Below are 20968 nucleotides of genomic sequence, written 5' to 3' on the forward strand. Positions count from 1 at the left end.
CTGCTGGTTTAGACACCACTCTCCTTGCCTCAGGGTGTGTCTGCTTAAGAAGTCCGCCTGCTGATTGCTTGCTCCCCTTATGTGCAATGCAGTAAGGGATGTTAGGTGACTTTCTGCTAGATTTAAGATTTCCGTAGCAGAAGACATCAGAGTCTCTGATCGCGTACCTCCTTGCCGATTTAGATACGCCACCGTGGTGGTGTTGTCGGACAGGACTCTGACGTCTTTCCCCCGAATCTGTGGGAGGAAATGGTATAAGGCGTATTTTACAGCATTCAGTTCTTTAAAGTTAGAGGAGCTGCAATTTTCTTCCCTGCTCCATAAACCCTGGCAATAATCGTTCCCCATATGAGCGCCCCATCCATGAGGACTGGCGTCAGTGGTTATGGTGTGAGATGACGTTATTACCCATGGAACCCCACTCAACAAATGGTTTGAGTCTAGCCACCACTCTAAGGAAGTTAAAACCTCCTGAGATAAGGTTATTTTTGTATTTAGGTGACCAAATAACCGTCTATCCTCTTGTAAAATTTGATGTTGTAGGACTCGAGTGTGGTGTTGAGCCCATCTCACTGCTGGTATACAAGAGATAAGAGACCCTAGTAACGACATAGCTTGTCTTAGGGATATACGAGGATTAGTTATTGCGGCTAGGACTTTGTGTCTGATCAGTAGGATTTTTACCTGCGGCAGGAGACACTTTTGAGATATGGAGTCTAACTGGAACCCCAAAAACGCCTGACGGGAAAGCGGAGTGAGTCTGGATTTGTCGGTATTGATTATCCAGCCCAGGTCCTGTAGAGAGGAAATTGCGTGAGCCAAACGATCGGCACATTGAGTAACTGAATTTCCTATTACCAAAAAGTCATCCAGATAGGGCACAATCAAAGTTTCCTTCTGGCGTAGGTATGCCATCACCTCTAGCATTATCTTGGTGAAGATCCTCGGCGCTGTTGAGAGGCCGAAGGGTAAGGCCGCATACTGGAAGTGACGAACCTCGTTGTTGATTTTTACCGCCACTCTGAGGAATTTTTGGTATCTGTTATGAATGGGGAGATGATAGTAAGCATCCTTTAGATCAATGCCCCCCATCATACAGTTTGGGAAGAGGAGTTTTATGGTGGACCTAATGGACTCCATTTTAAATGTATAATTTTCAATGAATGAATTGAGTTTTTTAAGGTTTATGATGGTTCTGAAAGAACCGTCGGGCTTAGAGATTAAGAATAGGGGAGAATAGAATCCCCTACCCTCCTGTCCCACTGGCACTTGGACTAGGACCCGTTTTGATATTAGGGTTTGAATTTCAAGCTCTAAAGCCTGTTGCTGTATAGGCGAGCTGAGAGTTGTTATAATATAAGACTCGTGGGGTACACGAGAGAATTTTAATTTAATTCCATCTCGGACGATATTTAAAACCCACGAGCTAGATGTTATCTCTCCTTTTGCCAAACGGCCTCCTTTTAAAGGCTCTCCTGTAAAACGGAATAGAGGTTTCAGGAAAAGCTTTCTTCCTGTCCTTTGCCTTTTTGAGTATCTCATCTAAGGTTTTACCAAAGAGGTACTCACCCTCACATGGGATTGCGCATATTTTAGACTTAGATTGTGCGTCCCCTTTCCAACTCTTCATCCATAGGGCTCTTCTTGCGTTATTTACAAGGCCCGCAGATCTTGCTGCTAAACGGAGTGAGTCGGCGGAGGCGTCTGCCAGAAAGGCCGCTGCTCCTCGTATTAAAGGGATGGCTGCTCTTAGTTTTTCCCTCGAGCTTTTCTTTTCAATTTGCTGGTCTAACTGATCAATCCAGATGATCATTGACCGGGCCGCGCAAGTGCTGGCTACTGCAGGTTTGAATATCCCTGTAGCCGCTTCCCAGGAACGTTTAAGGGATGATTCAGCCTTACGATCCAAAGGATCGACCAATAGTCCCGCATCCTCCACAGGTAGAGTGGATTGTTTGGAGGTAGAGGCTACAGCTGCGTCGACCTTAGGGACTTTGGTCCAAGTAAGAAGCTCCTCGTCACTAAACGGATATTTGCGGTTTGAGGCTGAGGGTAGAAAGCCTCTCTGATCTTGCTTCTCCCACTCTCTTTTAATCAATGTTTTCACTGCTGGAATAACCGGAAAACATCTCCTCTTTCTGTCTGCCAAACCCGCGAACATTATTTCTTGCGCGGTTTGCGCACCCTTAGACTCCTCACACCCCATGGTATTTCGAATAGATTTTACCAAGTTGTCCACACTGTCCAAGGGGAAACATGAGCGTCCCTCAATCTCTGATGAGGATGATGACGCTGGACATGATGATAGGGAGGCATCTGACAGTATCGGTTGGTCACTGTCGGAGTCTGACACAAGTGTTGGCGTTTTAGATTTAGAACTACGCGGTTTTTCCTGGGTCATATTTTTTAGTTCTTCTCTAATAATGGCCCGAAGGTCCGTAATGGACACTGCTGCTCCCTGTGTTTCTTTTAAACAGTCCTCACAAAGTTTTTTGGGGTATGAGTCAGGGAGGGGCTGGTTACACAAGGCACATTCCCTGTGCTTCGTTTTTTGTCGTTTTTTGCTCTAAGCGTGTAAGTAGAGAGAGAAAGGGAAAAGAGAGAGATAGGGAGACAGCGTTAGCTTAATAGGTAGAGTTCACAACTCACCCAGTGAAGCAAATAATACCGGATCAGAAGGCCGAGATCCTGTTCTGGAACCGTCGCTTTTACGAGCGGTGTCCGAGGATCCTCTGGCGTGATCTTTGGCGGGGGGTACTGGAACTCCGGTTGTAGGGTCCATGGCACCTGGGGATGACATCTCTGCATCGCCGATTCAGCGTTAGTGAGCGCTTTAAATAGAGCGCCAAAACGTTTTTGTTTTTTTTCTCGCGCATGCGCAGATCAGTGCCGGCTCCCCCGCCCTGGATCCGGCCTAGGCGCCCCGAAAGTCCAAGAACCACTTCCGGGGTAGCCTGTATGTGCGGCGGTCGGCGCACGCGCGGCCCGGGATTCAACGCCGGCCGCTGGAAGGTCACCTTACCCGGCTCCTGCTGCCGTACCGCACGCTGGGAAGGACGCCGGTCGGCCTTTCCCGGACCCGGCCGTCTGCCCACTCCATCAGACGAGGGGGGAGCCGTCTAACGGAACTCCCCCGACGCTGCTTCTGAGCCGCAGCCCCTGCCGTTCTCACGGATACTGCGCAGGCGGCATGCAAGCCCAGGTATGTCTTCTCAGTAAGAGTCCTGTCGTTCCCGCAGGAACAGGAAACCTAAACTGAGGAGGAGAGGCGGACCGCCCCCATTTATTTCTCAATAGGTTTCCTGTTCCTGCGGGGCGGATCCCTCTCTCCAGTAGGGTGCTGTCGTGGCGAAGAGTAAAAGATTAGATACATCGATAGATGATATACAGATACATTACATACATCGATAGATGAGGGATAGATTAGATACATCGATAGATGATATACAGATACATCGATAGATGAGGGATAGATTGTATCTATATCTAATCATCGATAGATGATGGATAGATTAGATACATCGATAGATGATATACAGATACATTAGATACATCGATAGATGAGGGATAGATTAGATACATCGATAGATGATATACAGATACATTAGATACATCGATAGATGATGGATACATTAGATACATCGATAGATGAGGGATAGATTGATTAGATATATAGATACATCGATAGATCGATGACGGATAGATTAGATACATCGATGACGGATAGATTAGATACATCGATAGATAGATGATGGATAGATGATAGATAATAGACAGATAAATAGATAGATGGATGATAGATAGATAGGATAGATAATACCAAGCCCGATGTTTAGTAATAAACATAATAAAATGGTACATAAAGAGTTAGGCCAGAATCACACATGCGAGAAACGCGAGACTCATTCGAATCTTAATACCCGGCACTGCCACCGGCACTCGGGAGCGGAGCGAGCGGCTGCATGTATTTTAGTAGACATGCGTAGTAAGCTGCGTTAAGCAGTTACTACGCATGTGACTAATCATTAGATGCGGTTTTACCGAATCTAATGATAGTCTATGGGAAATTTACGCGGTGGGGACGGAGTGTAGCCGCATCGTTAATAGATATGCTGTGGTTGGGAAAGATGCGCCGCATGTCCATTTACACGGGTCTGCTGCCTGCGTCTCCGAATGCATAGTGTAGATGGGATTTCATGAAATCACCCCCCCTATGCAGTAACATCTGGACGCTGCGGGTTTGACGCTGTGGATGTACGCAGCGTCAAACCCACAGCGTTTCCGGACCATGGAAACACAGCCTAAAAGTTCTGGCATTTATGTAGATGTTACTTTTACACATTTCATCTGCCCAAACATTATTGCAGACCAAGTACATATTATTATGGCAAATGTACCGCCTCCAAGCATTGGCTCCTGACAAACTGCAAAAATTGTTCCAGAATTAGATAAAGGGACACAAAGCGTTGAAGATGTTGTGAGACCCCAATCGGAAGGAGCATCTATGTGATTTACTGGAAATACACATTTCATCCAAGAAAACCCCATCATCATGTAACTTATAGGACTCCGTACAACTTTCCTGACCTAAAAAGGACCCTAGATAGAAAATTCCAAGACAAGTTTTAATAATTAAATTTTTCCATTTATTTACACTTTTATAATGCAATGACTTGCACAGTTCATGTTTACAGGAACATATAGCTATTATTTACATTATTCAGACAATTCATTAGACCGTATGTCCTAGAGACTGATGGTGAATGGCTCCCTCCTCCCTCCTTTCTACATTAATAAACAGGGTATAGAAAATGACTAAATATACTGCATACAACAAGTACCATGAAATATTGTCCTACGTTATAAGTTGCCTATATACAGGGAAATTTAAAAAACTACCTGCTATAGTTGATGTCTTAGCAAGGAGTCTTGTGGATAAAATAAATATTTATTATTGGCTACAATCATCCTTTTTGTCTCAGCTCATAGTTGATACATATAAATCTAAAAAAAGGTCAATGTCCAATACAAATCTATACATATCTACATTATACATATTTTACATTTTATATCCACCTCTGCTTATGCAGATGATTAAATATGTTCTTCCCAGTAATTAGTTCTTATAACTGCACTCAAAATTCTAATTTTTTTTTGTGTATTCTTTCGTAATGTTTGGAAAGGCCATCTTTTCTGGAGTATACATTTCCACATTCTACACATACAAATGGTTTGTCATCAGTGTGTGTTAACTTATGTTTTGCGAGATTGGATTGATTGGCAAAACCCCGTCCACATACTGGGCACACATATGGTTTTTGTCCTGTGTGTATTATCCGATGAGAAATTAGGTTGGATTGATTGGCAAAGGCTTTTCCACATTCGCCACAGACATAAGGCCTTTCTCCAGTGTGAAGGACCAGATGCGCGTTAAGACATGACCGGCTGGAAAAGTCTTTCCCGCATTCAGTACAAGTGAAAGGCTTCTCGCCTGTGTGTATTCTCAGATGTTTAACCAGGGCTGGATTATTGCTAAAACATCTTCCGCAAGCTGGACATTCGACAGGCTTCTCTCCAGTGTGAACTTTCTCATGTGCTTTGAGGTTGAACTTGCTGACAAAGAGTTTTCCACATTCCGTACAAGAAAAAGGCTTTTCTCCAGTGTGAACCCGTTGATGAGTAACAAGACTGGGTTTGTAAGCAAAACATTTACCACAAAGGGCGCAGGAAAATGGTTTCTCCAGGGAATGAGACCTCTGGTGCTTCGTCAAATGAGAATAGAGACTAAAACCCTTACCACACTCCGAACAAATAAATTGCTTGACTGTGGTCGTAGACTGTCCGTATTCATCCGTTTCCCAGTTTTTCTCCCTGGGCTTTGCTGGTGGGCGATATACTTTTTTAGGAAGATCTTCCTCATCGGGTAAAACACCTTTAGAAGAAAGAGTAACATTATTGTATATTATAGGTTCTCTTTTGGGGCCATCACCCATATCTGTATTTTGCGTGCTTCTTTTTTGACATATAACACAAGTTGAAAGCAGGAAAACAAAGCAAAAAACAGTATATTCATCTTTCAAGGAGGGAGCAATGTTTTCTCCTTTTCCCTAGTGATGTGAACCCAGAGATTGAGGAGGAGGGTTCTGGGCTTCGTTACCAATAAAACAAGATGGAAAAAGGTGACCAAGCTGTAATACAAACAATGTCATAAATAACACTAACACACAATCTCGTCAGCTGGTTGCTGCCCATATATCACAGTGCATAGAATATACTGTATATCTGAAAAAAAAAAAATATATATATATATATATATATATATATATACACACACGCAAAAATCAACATTTTCTATGTAATCACATGCTACAAAATATTCCCAAAAATGTGGGCCTTTGATTGCAAACAAGATTTATTATTTTGCACACCCAAAAAAGTACAGTGGCTTGCAAAAGTATCCACCTCCTCGGCATTTTTCATGTTTTGCTACCTCACGATCTGGAATTTCACTTTTTCTTTCCAGGGTTTGCATCAGTTCACGTAAAGAACATGCTTATATGGGGGAGGACGCCGAGCCATGCATAGAAGGGGGAAGACGCCGAGCCATGCATAGAAGGGGGAAGACGCCGAGCCATGCATACAACTAGGAGACCGGGGGAGCCACACATAGCAGGACAGGGATGAGGGGACAATGCATACTCTGCTTATACTCGGGTCAATAAGCTTACCCAGTTTTCCATGGCAAAATTAGTTGCCTCGGCTTATACTCGGGTCAGCTTATACTCGAGTATATACGGTAACTGAGAACTTCAGTGTGCATAACTATTCATCCCCCTAAAGTCAGTACTTTGTAGAACCTTCATTTTGTGGCAATTACAGCCACAAGTTGCTGTGGATAAGTCTCTATGAGCTTTCCACATCTTGCCGCTGGGATTTTTGCCCATTCCTCAAGGCAAAACTGCTCCACCTCCTTCAAGGTAGATGGTTTCCTCTGCTGAAGAGTAATCTTCAAGTCTGACCACAGATTCTCACTTAGATTAAAGGGCCACTGTCACCCCCCCTCCAGCCGTTATAAACTAAAAGAGCCACCTTGTGCAGCAGTAATGCTGCATTCTAACAAGGTGGCTCTTTTAGTTTTAGGTTCAAGCATACCCCAAATAAAACATTTTTATACTTAGCCACAATTCCTGTCTCTAGCCAGGTAGGCGGGTCCTCACTCCCCAGCTTGGCCAGCTCCTCTGCCGTCACTCACATCTTCCTGCGCTTTCGGCGCCACCCCCTCAGCGCTGTTATCGTTTCAAATCCGGCGCCTGCGCTGTGTACTGGTGTCCTGCGCAGACGCAGTAAGCTCTGGGCGTCTGATGTAATGGCTGATACCAGAGAACAAAAGACATCCACAGAACACCAGGATGGATCGCTGCACAACAAATAGCTGTAGGACCTGCGATTATGTCACTGCCATGTGATTAGGGCAATCACATGGCAGTGACATCATCGCAGGTCCTACAGCTATTTGCTGTGCAGCAGATCCATCCTGGTGTTCTGTGGATGTCTTTTGTTCTCTGGTATCAGCCATTACATCAGACGGCCAGAGCTTACTGCGTCTGCGCAGGACACCAGTACATAGCGCAGGCGCCGGATTTGAAACGATAACAGCGCTGAGGGGGCGGCGCCGAAAGCGCAGGAAGATGTGAGTGACGGCAGAGGAGCTGGCCAAGCTGGGGAGTGAGGACCCGCCTACCGGGCTATAGACAGGAATTGTGGCTAAGTATAAAAATGTTTTATTTGGGGTATGCTTGAACCTAAAACTAAAAGAGCCACCTTGTTAGAATGCAGCATTACTGCTGCACAAGGTGGCTCTTTTAGTTTATAACGGCTGGAGGGGGGTGACAGTGGCCCTTTAAAGTCTGGGATTTGATTAGGCCACTCCAAAACATTTACATGTTTCTCCTTAAACCACTAGAGTGTTGCTTTAGCAGTTTGCTTTGGCTTATTGTCTTGTTGGAAGGTGAACCCTCCCAGTCTGAAATCACTGACAGAATTAAACAGGTTTTGCTCAACAAAATCCCTGTATTTTGCATCATCCGTCTTCCCCTCGACTTGGACCATTTTCCCAGCCCCTTATCCTGCCGAAAAACATCCCCACAGCATGATGCTGCCACCATGTTTAACTATGGCGATGGTGTTCTTGGGATGATGAGCCGTTTTGGTGACAGACATAGCATTTACCTTGGTGGCCAAAAAGTTAAATTTTGGTCTCATATGACCAGAGTACCTTCCTCCATACATATGGGGAGTCTCCAACGTCTTTTGACAATCTCATAACAAGTCTTACAATTTTTATCTGTAAGTAAGTATAGCCTTTTTTCTGTCCACTCTTCCTTAAAGGCCACATGCCCATTTTAAGATTGTTAGAACCCATACATTTAAATTTTTGCCTATATTTTTTTCTCAGTTAGCTTCACCACTTAAGCTATGTGAACACGTTCAGGATTTTTCACTTTTTTTTTTTTTTTTTTTGCGGCTTTCTCTATAAAACCGCAAAAAAACCCGCATACATTAAGCATCCTATTATTAGAATGCAATCCGTAATTTTTGTGCACATGTTGCATTTTTTTTTCCGCTGCGGAATCGCATTCCGGAAAAAAATACAGCATGTTCATTCCTTGTGTGGAATCGCGGGGATTCCGCACACATAGGAATGCATTGATCTGCTTACATTCCGCATGTGGCTATGCCCACCATGCGGGAAGTAAGCGGATCATGTGCGGTTGGTACCCAGGGTGGAGGAGAGGAGACTCTCCTCCAGGCCCTGGGAACCATATAATTGTTAAAAAAAAAAAAAAAAAGAATTAAAATAATAAATCGTGATATTCTCACCTTCCGGCGTCCCTCGCAGCGTTCCCGCTTGTCGCGATGCTTCCTTTCCCAGGGATGCTTTGCAGCAATGACCTGTGATGACGTAGCGGTCTCGCGTGACCGCTACGTCATCTGAGGTCATTGCCGCTAGTCATTATTGGGAGCGGGAGCATCACGAGGAGCAGGACGACTGCCGGGAACGCCGGATCTTTTTACTATTGATGCTGCATAAGCAGCATCAATAGCAAAAAGTTGGTCACACTTGTCAAACACTATGTTTGACAAGTGTCACCAACCTGTCAATCAGTTTTCCAAGCTACGCTACAGATCGCTTGGAAAACGCTAGCATTCTGCAAGTTAATTATGCTTGTAAAACGCTAGTGTTTAGTGGGAAAACGCATGCCAATTCCGCATGCGTTTTACCCGCAGCACAGTTGCGGAATTGCCGCTGAAATTTCGGCGGCAATTCCGGACGTGTGCACATAGCCTTAGGCTACTTTCACACTGGCGTTAACTGCATTACGTCGCAATGCGTTGTTTTGCCGAAAAAACGCATCCTGCAAAAGTGCTTGCAGGATGTGTTTTTTCTGCATTGACTAACATTAGCGACGCATTTGCGACGCAATGACACAAGTCGCAACCGTCGTGCGACGGTTGCGCCGTGCTGTGGCGGACCGTCGGGAGCAAAAAACGTTACATGTAACGTTTTTTGCTCCCGACGGTCCGCTTTTTCCAACCGCGCATGCGCGGCCAGAACTCCGCCCCCACCTCCCCGCACTTGCGTTGTTTTGCCGAAAAAACGCATCCTGCAAAAGTGCTTGCAGGATGCGTTTTTTCTGCATTGACTAACATTAGCGACGCATTTGCGACGCAATGACACACGTCGCAACCGTCGTGCGACAGTTGCGCCATGCTGTGGCGGACCGTCGGGAGCAAAAAACGTTACATGCATCAGACACAAATCGGATTAAAATTTTTTGTAAACACTGATTGTAATGTAACAAAATAGGTAAAAAGCCAGGGGGAGGGGGAATACTTTTGCAAGCCACTGTAATTACCTTACAAATTTATTTAAGACTATGATGCAAAAATGAGTACACACCAATGAAAGTCTTGGGAGCAAAGTTAAAGTTTAGACTACAAAATCTAATTAACAAGAATTCACAGGTAAGACTAATTATTTGTTAAATAGTTGTCCCATTGACTATAAGTGTGTTAAAGAAAACCCCTTTCAATTTCATGCTGTCAGCAATGGCAACACATGCAAAACAAATGTCATAGGACCTGATAAAGAAAATTTCTTTACACAAGAAAGGTAAAGGCTACAAGAAGATCAGCAAAACTTTACTTCTCAGTCAGAATATTGTAGCAAAAGTGATACAAAAAATGAATAAAGATGGGACAGCAATCATCTCACAGAGACATCCAGGCCAACCTTGGAAGTTAACAACTAAACAGGAGCCACTTCTGATGAGAACGGTTAAAGACAACTGACGTTCACTGCAGTTAGATAAAGAAGCAGAAAGACAAATTGGGGTAAATATTTCCAGTGCCAAAATAAGGTGTACACTGCAGAGGAATGGCAGGCATAGGTGTCATCCATAAAGAAAGCCTCTCAAAGCCCATGCATAAAAAAGTCTGCTTACAATGTGCAAAGTCCCATGATGAAAATTATGAAGACTACTGGGACTCTATACTCTGGAGTGATGAGTCCAAGAAACATTTTTTGGGGGAATTGACATCAAAACTATAGCGTGTCGCAAAAGTGAGGAGTGCAAAGACAAATGCATGTGCCTACAGTGAGACATGGTGGTGGCGGTGGTGCCCTTATGTGGGGCTGCATGAGTGTTGGTGGTGTTGGGGAGCGACATTTCATTGATGGAATCATTAATTCACAGATCTACTGCAGCAATAGGACTTGATTGATGACCTATTTCAATATGACATCAATGAGGGTGTAAATCTGGCCACTGATCAGCTAAAAAGTGCTTAGGCAGCATCCAAAATCTAAACAATGAACAGGCTGAACTGCATCGCCATGCGTTACTTGGTGGCTGTGGCAGTACAGGAGCAAAAATGCACCCCATTTGTCCAAGATTGCCAGAAGGAAGATACTCCCTACAGGACAGAGAGTAGAGAATGGGATAATCTTCACTTACCGGTTCCATATCCCAGCCAATTACTTCCTGCAGTGAAATAAAGAAACACATTGGCTATGCTTTATCCATATAGAGCACGTCATTTACGGAGGTGTGTAACTAGTGAAGATTATAGTCATACTATCGTCTAGGTCACATGTGTGAATATACGTCTTATGGCAGAGCCCTATATGGGGTGGATAATACGAGTTCTAGTTACCAGCGTTACTATCGATCGGTAAATCATCAAATTCCTCCTCTTTCACTTGGAGAATGTCCTCTGTCTGCGTAGACGCATCATCACACCAATGTGCTGCCTACAAATCAAAAAGCACATCATTATACATCCTTAACAAAACAGGGGCTTGTGGGTACACACAGTTACAAAGGACTGGTAACACCCCGCTGTCAATCCATGCATACACAGAGTGAAAAGAAAAAAGCTCAACTAAGGTGTATACAAGGAATTATTAAAACAAGCATGTCAAAAATAGTCAACAGGCCCTCTTAGAAGGACATTTATCAGAAAGTGATCTACATTTTGAATCAAGGTTGTTGTTTTTAACTTATTTGGGATATATATTTATTTTATTTCCCCCAAATAACAGCTATATGATCGAAACAAAATCCCAAAAAAATTACTAAATGTTTTACATTTTCCAGATGGTCAATAATTTTAGGTGGGAGCTTCCCATTCAGTAGAGATCACAATTCAGTAATCATCTTGATAACATCACACAGAAATCCATTTACAGATAACAGGATCCACCATACACATTGCTCTCTGTACAATGACATCTGCTCAGGTCACAAAAACGCCAAGAAAATTCACCTTTAAGTCTTATAGACCTGTCAGCTTCATGTGACTGTCATGAGTTGTTTTTTTTTCGTATATGGGAAAAAAAAAATTTCTCCACCTTCTTGCTCTAATAATCTGTGAAAATGGGACCACACATGGATGGCATCAGAGTGCTCTTTGAGTTTTTCATCGACCCATAGACTTGCTTTGCTGATTCAAGATCGGTTATCTCGATCAGAACAGCATGTCAACAACCTCATTCCCTATGACTTAACAGAAAAATAGGAATTGCACTTGTCAGAGAAAAACAGATATGTGAATGAGGCCCTTCTTGTACGAGTGCTCTCTCACTTTATCACGGATAGCACAAGTACCAGTGATAGTCTATGGGGCCATTTACAGGTCGGTGATTTTTCACAAACTGATAGATCTGTAAAATATCAAGGTGACATGTTTGATTTTTAACAGATATTTGGATCAAAAAGGTCAATGCATGGCAATGTGTCTGAAAAAAATGGACCCTACTCAGATGACAAGGACTGTCAGAAAAGAGAAACTTTGCTTTATTTTCTATTTCTTGACCCAAGAAAAAAGCAGATGACAATTGGGCTACACGTGATCAGAATAAATTGCCCTATTTTTTTTTTCTTATTGTGAGAATGAGGTCTTAGTCAGAGCCTGTTTATTGCAATCTATGGTCCGTGTAGTGGTTGCAAATCATATCCCCAAATGCTGGATACGGCAGCTCAGGCAAGATGGCAGCCTCCATAATCGTGTACAAAAAAAAAGTACACAGAATAAAAACAGAAAAGTTTCACTAGCTCTTTATTACACCAAGACATTATTTTCACTCCACAGTACCTGCTCATCTATCAAGGAATCTTCATTTTCCGCTTTAATGATCAAAGACTGAGGGCTGGGAGACGTAGGTGTTCTCTCTAGTGTATCAGAACTGCTGGATTCCTCTGTAATAACCAAGAAATGAAGTTCACATTTATTTAACCCTTTATGGATAGATTGGCCTGTTATTTAGATGCATTAACATTTCCATCTCTCTCAATCACACTCAGGAACAGAGAAAATTAACAAGCAGCCAACACCGTCAGGTTTTGGTCTCAAATATGTAGCTATAAAATGATCTTGTAATCCTTTTTTGGCAAAAGCACTGTTTATAGGGAACCTGTTGTGTTGTAAATGCGCATAAATCCAGTTTTATCTGTGTTTTTCGGTCAATTGGGTGGTCTAAATTGGTGGTCGACAGCCTCCCTTGTGTCTTTGGTAGCTGTCAACCACGGAGTAGGTCCGTCCACTGGATAATGATCCTAGACACACATCAAAATCCACAACAGATTACCTCAAAAGGTGTAACCTGATGGTTTTTCATTGGCCCTCACAGTCCCCCGATCTAAACATCATAGAAAATTTGTGGCTAGACCTCAAAATAGCAGTGCATGCAAGATGACCCGTAAAATCTCACAGAACTGGAAGAATTTTCCAACGAAGAATGAATGAAGATCCCTCAAACAAGAATTGAAAGACTGTTGTCTGGCTACAAAAAGCGTTTACAAGCTGTGATACTTTCAAAAGGGGGTGCTATTCGGTACTAAACATGTGTGGTGCCCAAACATTTGCATCGGCCCTTTTACCTTTTGTAATTTTTAAAATGTAAATGATGAAAATATTTTTTTTGCCTAAAATACAAAAGGAAGTTTGTCATCTTTAACTTTAGCCCCTTTAGAGATCATTTCATCTTCAACTCGCTTAACTGTTCACAATAACAGTAATTTTGACCAGGGTGCCCAAACTTTTTCATGCCACTGTACCGTGAAGTCTGCATGTGATAGGTGCACTATAAAGTAAGCAAATAAAAAGTTATTTTAGAGCAGTCGCCAATAGTATGTATCCCATAATGTTCTGTATAAACAGTAAGGCTCTGTTCACCTGTCATCTGATTTATGGTGCTTGAACCACAGGCAGCATGAATCAGTGTCCGGCTGTGAGATTGCAGTCATTCATGGATCATTACGAAATACTGCAGCGTTTCAGAATAAAACGTACTCTGAGAAACTGCGTGGGAACTACAGGGACGATTCATTAAGGTGTTTATGCCAGAATTCTAAGGTAAAACACCTTAAAGCAATAGCTACACGACAACATTGGCGGTGATACTTGGAGCTTGACCAAGGTTTACTTGGTGCCGCTACTACTACTAAATAGGGTCACACTGGGACTCCGAGGGCACTGCGATTAGCAAGTTGCAAGAAGTCCAACCTTGGAAGATTTTTGGCGACTTGTCCTTTCTGTAATGTGACCCCATTCAGTTGTACTGTGCTGTGACATAGCAGCGGCACTGAGCCAACCTGTGCCGCGTGTAGCCCTAACCCAATAGGTTGCAACATTTTTCATACTGTGACTTTTGACCTTTTCACTTCAGTTCTGGCCAACTATGTCAATATGCGAGAAACATGGACAAAACATGGTGTGGCTATTTCCACCCATGAAAAGTTACACCACTTTACTAAAGTGGCTTACTCCAGAAATGTACTCTAGTCCCTGACTGCATCTACTTTTCTACCAGCAATGTGTACAGTTGTAAGATGCGTGTAGTTCAGTGAGTGGTGGGTGCCTCTTTAAGGGGTTGTCCGGCCTTGGGGTATAAGTCTGCAGTCACTCACAGAGTGGCGTGAGGATTCTCTGGTGCTGGGAGCGAGCAGGCGCATGAGCGCAAGGATGCGATTCACATACATGCAGTCACGTGCAGACTAGACGTGCGTGGCCTCGCTCAATACAAGTGTTCTGAAAGATGTTGGACACATCTAGTCAGAATGTGGCTGGGAGTAAGCAAATCGCACTCCTGAGGTCACATCTGCCCGTGTCTGGTGCCGGATGATCCTAACGGTCCTGAGTAAGGGAGACAATGATGGGCGCTGCCTTCAGCACCCGGGAACAGCGACCTGTGCTGCTTTTCCCAGCTGCCGGACACCGGACTCCTACCGATCAGCTGAGACTAGTACAATCGTCAGTCATTAAAACACGGCGGCAGCGAGACCTCCGCCATCATCCGAAGAGGCAGCAACGCTCTTACCTGCTGCTCGCCGCTGCTCCTGCATCTTCCGAGACGTCTGTAGGGGAGACAGTGAAGCATTAGACACGACAGTACTCATAGCACGCTTCCATTAGTCATATATGGCACCATTCCTTAACAATTGGGTTTGCCCAAGTGGCAGCAGACACATGGCAGTAACTTGGCAGCAGTCTGACAGGGCACTGCTACTACTGTTACTGCGAGGTGCCAGGGAGCAGCCCACCAAGAGTGGGGATACAGCACAGCACCTATCTCTAGGCTGCCAGGAGGATTCTGGGGGCATGGTAGACAGCAGACATATAGAGCAGCAGCCAGAGGGCCAGTATAGGGAGAACACAGCCACACACCTCCCAGCACCCAGCCTGCAGCTCCCACAGCACCCAGCCTGCAGCTCCCACAGCACCCAGCTCCCACAGCACCCAGCTATGCGTCAACCAGAGCAGCCGGATGTGAGCAGCTGCCTGCGGTGACGTCACATCCTATAGCCTTCGGACGCTGGGAAATGTAGTTCTGGTACGCCAGTTCTCCTAAGTGCTGCCACTAGAGGGCATGCGTCAGCGCTGCACGCCGCGGAGCCAGGGAGCCTGTAGGTCACATGACAGGTGTTGCGTTTCCTAACAGCGCTGGTCCTCCGTGTGCAGGTGGTTGTGTTCACATTGGATGCATGTGGCGTCCATAAAAGATGGAGATGCCGGCATCTAGGAATAAGACTCCATTCAGAGACCTTAGATTACAAGCACCACTCCAGAGCTGAAAAAACAAGACGCTGGAGTGGTGGTGTAAGGGGTTAAATGGCTGGACTTGGGGTAGAATACAGCTGGCACCAGCACCCGCTCCTACCCAGTGTCATCACTGCAGGTCACCCAATAACCCCCGCATTATACCTTTCTGCTGAAAAAGGGGGTTTCCAGTAACAAGGTAGCACCTGTCCGCAGGCTCGCTTGGTGGCCGCTGGGACTCGCAATGATTGGGCAGAGCGGCACGTTATTATCCCCATTAGAATGGAGCAGCATGTTAGATGCCTGACCTCCGCAGCATTCATTGTCTATAGGACTGCCAGAAAAAAGCCGCAGCCTCTTCCAAAGTCAATGAAGCACAGGCCACACATCATTCTAACGGTCTAAAGCTCCCGAGTCCCCATTCTGCCCAGCAGTCGGGCTCCCCCCAAGTTATCACCTATTCTGTGGACTACCACTATAACTGCATCAGTGGCAGGAAGAGGTACTTCTAATTGCAGCTGCACAGACATGACCGCTGCAGCCAATCACAGGCCATAGTGGTGATTTGTTGTTCACTGCTAAAGCAAATCAGTGGCACATCATGAAAGTAGAGCTTTGGATACTGGTAGGGGACCAGCAGGTGACTATATGGTTTGTTTTGTTTTGTTTGTTTTTTAAAAAATACTAAAAAGTACTGGACAGCCCATTTAAAGGGAAGCTGTCAGCAGGATTGTGCCCAGTAACCTACACACAATGTCAGGTCAGTGTCGTTATACTGATTACAGTGATACCTGGGTGATGAAATCCGTCTTGTGGTTGTTGTGTAATGCTTATTTTCAGTGTTGAGTTAATGATATGCTCGTGCTCCGGGGCGGCCTGTGAGGGGGCTTCATGTGGTGCTCTGCTTAGGGATTCATAATGCAGACTGCTGATAGATCACTGATCCCTCACTGACCTGCCTCCTAGTTTACATACTGAATTTTATATATGCACTGCAGCATATACTGTATAATGTGCAGTTAATATTTTTTCATGGTATACATTAAGTCGTAAAGCTTAAAAAAAATCAGTCTGAAAACGGCGCCAGCGATCTGTCAGCTGCTACTTTTTGCTAGAGAAAAAAAAATTCCTCCTCCAAGGTGGCACCATCTTGGAGGAGGACATTTTTTTTTCTGTAGTAACATGGTGCCCCCTGTGCAGTAGCAGCTACTGGATCGCTGATAACTGCTACTGCGCAGGTGCAGCCGGCGCCATTTTTTTAACTTTTTTTTAAATTAATTAATGTATACCATAAAAACGAATAATTAACACACATTACACATGCGATCAGGCTGCAGGCACCACCGTTGGTGCCTGCCTGCATAAGGGGATTTAATGTTTTTCAATTTATATACTGTATAATATTCATTATGTAAACTAGGGGGCAGGTCAGTGAGGGATCAGTGACCTGTCAGCAGTCTGCATTATGACTACCTAATCAGAGCACCACATGAAGACCCCCATGGGCCGCCCCTGAGTACGAGAATCTCATTAACTCAAAACTGAAAATAAAGATTACACAACAACCACAAGACGGATTCCATCAACCAAGGTATCATTGTAATCAGTATAATGGCACCGACCTGACATTGTGTGTAGGTTAAGGCCCCGTCTCACTAAGCGATTTACCAACGATCACGACCAGCGATATGACCTGGCCGTGATCGTTGGTAAGTCGCTGTGTGGTCGCTGGGGAGCTGTCACACAGACAGCTCTCCCCAGCGACCAACGATCAGGGGAACGACTTCGGCATCGTTGAAACTGTCTTCAACGATGCCGAAGTCCCCCTGCAGCACCCGGGTAACCAGGGTAAACATCGGGTTACTAAGCGCAGGGCCGCGCTTAGTAACCCGATGTTTACCCTGGTTACCAAAAAAAACAAACACTACATACTCGCCTTTCGGTGTCCAGGTCCCTTGCCGTCTGCTTCTTGCTCTGACTGAGCCGCCGTACACTGAGAGCAGAGCGCAGCGGTGACGTCACTGCTGTGCTCTCACTTCTCACTGTACGGCGGCACTCAGTGAGAGCAGGAAGCAGACGCCAAGGGACCTGACGGACATCAGATGGTGAGTATGTACTGTTTGTTTTTTTTTTACATTTACGCTGGTAACCAGGGTAAACATCGGGTTACTAAGCGCGGCCCTGCGCTTAGTAACCCGATGTTTACCCTGGTTACCAGTGAAGACATCGCTGGATCGGTGTCACACACACCGATTCAGCAATGTCAGCGGGGCCTCAACGACCAAAAAAAGGTCCAGGCCATTCCGACACGACCAGCGATCTCGCAGCAGGGGCCTGATCGCTGGTACGTGTCACACATAGCGAGATCGCTATGGAGGTCGCTGTTGCGTCACAAAACTTGTGACTCAGCAGCGATCTCGCTAGCGATCTCGCTAAGTGAGACGGGGCCTTTACTGTGCACAATCCTGCTGACAGGTTCCCTTTAATGCATATTCCCCTACACATTAGATAAAGGCTACGTGCACACTGCACACGTCAGGATTTTATGCGGAAATTTCCTGAGCAAAACCGGAGATTTTCCGCATAAAATCCGCACGCGTTTCACTTGCGGTTTTGTCGCTTTTTTTGCGCTGATTTTGTGTGTTTTTTTGCGGATTTTTCCAGAGCGTCCCAATTCAATAACATAGTGGGAAATTGCAAAAAATCTGCAAAATTAATGAACATGCTGCGTATTTTTACACATGCGTTTTTTTTGCGGAAAAATCCTCAACATGTGCACAAAAATTGCGGAATTCATTGGAAATGATGGGATGCATAATGTATGCATTTTTAATATCTGTAAGACGCGGTGCAAAACAGGAGTGACCGCACAGCCTCCACATCGTGCAGTGCTGCGTTAACAGACTGCTGCCATGCCCCCTCTTCAGCCCTCCATCTGATGTTCCCAGAAACTTAGGCTAGGGAAGATGCACTGCATGCAATGTAAGTTGTCCTCCTCTAAACACACACACACAAAAAAACATTGTAGTGCATTAAAAAAAAAAAAAATCACAAAAAATGCTGTGAAGAAAGGTCCTAATTTACGGCTCTAAGGGTATGTGTCCACGTTCAGGAAACGCTGCGTTTTTGACGCTGCGTTTTTCTGCAGCGTCAAAAACGCAGCGTCCACATGTAAAGTGGAGGGGATTTCATGAAATCCCGACTCCACTATGCGTTAAAAAACACATGCGTTTTTGCCGCGAAAACGCATGCGCGGTGCGTTTTTTCAAAACGCAGCATGTTGCTACAATGAGCAAAACACGCAGGAACACCGCAGGTGACCTGCCAGTGACCTCAGGTGCAGTTTTGGTCAGGATTTTACTTGCATAAAATCCTGACCAAAGCCTGAAGCAATCCTGAACGTGGACACATACCCTAAGGGTATAAATAATTTTGAATTTTGATAGATTGGACTTTTACAGATGCAGCAATAACATATTATTCTGTTATCTCACTGATTCCGAGATAGTTTTTTCGTGGCATATTGTACTTCATGATAGTGGTAAAGTTTGGTTTATACTATTTGCATTTATTTATGAAAATATAAAAAAAATTGGATAAAAATTTTCACAATTTTCAAACTTTTAATTTTTATGTTCCTAAACCACAGAGTTATACTACACAAAATAGTTAATAATTAACATGTTCCACATGTCTACTTTACACCAGCGGCATTTTTTAAACTTTTTTTTGTTAGGAAGTTATAAGGGTTAAAAGTCATTTTTATAACAAATTTTTAATACATAGTAGTGAGAGGTGAGAAAATGGACAATTTATAGAGCTATTCCTCCTGTGCTCAAACATAAACCCATTAGTATAGATTGAGTGAACAATCAGGCCCAATAGGGATTGGCACCCTGTGTATTTTTAGGTCATAAATTCATATACAGTTGTGTGAAAAAGTGTTTGCCCCCTTCCTGATTTCCTATTCTTTAGCATGTTTGTCACACTTAAATGTTTGAGATCACCAAGCAAAGTTAAATATTAGACAAAGATAAACAAGTAAACACAAAACGCAGTTTTTAAATAAACGTCTTTATTATTAACCCCTTAAGGACCGAGCCACTTTGTAGGTTAACCCCTTTCTGACATCAGACATAATATTCCGTCCATGTGATCTGGGCCAATTTGACCATGGATGGAATATTACGCCTGAGCGATCAGCCGCATTCACGGGGGGCGCGCAGGCGATCGCCGCCGGGTGTCAGCTGATTCTGACTGCTGACACCCAGCACTAGGTGCCAGGAGTGGTCACAGATCGCTCACGCCTCTTTAAGGGTGGTTTCACACTTGCGTTTTTGTCTGCAGCGTTTTTTGCACAAAAAACGCATGCGTTTTTTCCCCTATATTTAACATTGAAAACACATGCGTTTTTTGGTGTACGCGTTTGCATGCGTTTCTGAACGCATGCGTTTTTTTACTGCATGCGTTCATTTTCCAAAACGCAACTTGTAGTATTTTTGAGGGGCGTTTTTTGGACCAAAAAAACCGCATGCGTTTTCATGCGTTTTTTTGGGACCAAAAATGCATTGGCGTCAATGGGGACGCATGCGTTTTTTTTGTACATGCGTTTGCATGCGTTTTTTGATGCATGCGTTTTTTTAACAAAGGTTGAATAGACTGTAGATAAGGTTGTCTAGACACTGATAAGCCTCCCCCATAGCAGCAGGGTTATAAAAGGAAGGTTGGGGGAAGTTTCTGGTCACTTCTCATCAGACTCCAAAGAATACAAGACCCTGCCCGGACGCATTGGTGGACAAGACCCAGAGCAATGTGGGTATATCCTAGCCAATGCATTTATTTTAAATTTTTTGGATCTACATGTCCTAATTTCTTCTTTTTTTTTCTTTCAACATGCATCAGAATGTCTTCTACGGAGTGTTCATCTGATGAGGAGTTCCAGCCACGTCAGTCAGAAGTGGATCAGGGCAATGAGGTTAGTTTTTTGTCCTTCAGCTTGGTAAGTATTGACTGTCACATCGACACATGAGACAATTTGTTGTTTTTTTTTTATAGAGCACTTCAACTGAGGGACAGAGAGGGACGGAGCAGCGGAGTCGAGGTCCGGGGAGATGACGGCAGCGGGTATGTATACAAGGCAGACTGTCCTCATTGTAATATTCTTGAATCTTCCTTTCTGTACCCTTGATTTTCTTTTAATTTTTCTTGTATGATCCTTTTCTGAAAGTTGACTTTCATATTCCTGCCCTTTCTCATCTTCTGGTATTTTTTTTTTCCCAATGTGATTGAGCAAACTTAAATGATTTCCTTTTACTTTTAGGTTTCACAACGGGACGACGACCGGATCGATAATGACCTCCTGATCACC

General features: G+C 44.2%; 1 protein-coding gene across 3 annotated transcripts in view; it reads right to left on the reverse strand.

Moving 5' to 3' along the window:
- Positions 1-4618: 4618 nt before the first annotated feature.
- LOC143767191 (uncharacterized) overlaps positions 4619-20968 on the reverse strand; it is a 68086-nt gene continuing 51736 nt past the window's right edge. Inside the window, exons 1-6 of one of the 3 annotated variants that reach the window (XM_077255308.1) lie at positions 15229-15467; positions 14882-14918; positions 12658-12761; positions 11218-11314; positions 11019-11045; positions 4619-5932 (exon numbers count right to left, since the gene is read on the reverse strand). In XM_077255308.1, coding sequence (XP_077111423.1) covers positions 5136-5932; positions 11019-11045; positions 11218-11314; positions 12658-12761; positions 14882-14906 — 1050 coding nt within the window. In that variant the 5' untranslated portion in view covers positions 14907-14918; positions 15229-15467 and the 3' untranslated portion in view covers positions 4619-5135. Of the gene's footprint in view, positions 5933-11018; positions 11046-11217; positions 11315-12657; positions 12762-14881; positions 14919-15228; positions 15468-20968 lie in introns of those variants that run through there. The other 2 variants (XM_077255309.1, XM_077255311.1) reach the window with 2 other exon arrangements.

The sequence above is a fragment of the Ranitomeya variabilis genome, chromosome 4 (assembly GCF_051348905.1).
Source record: "Ranitomeya variabilis isolate aRanVar5 chromosome 4, aRanVar5.hap1, whole genome shotgun sequence".
NCBI lineage: Eukaryota > Metazoa > Chordata > Amphibia > Anura > Dendrobatidae > Ranitomeya > Ranitomeya variabilis.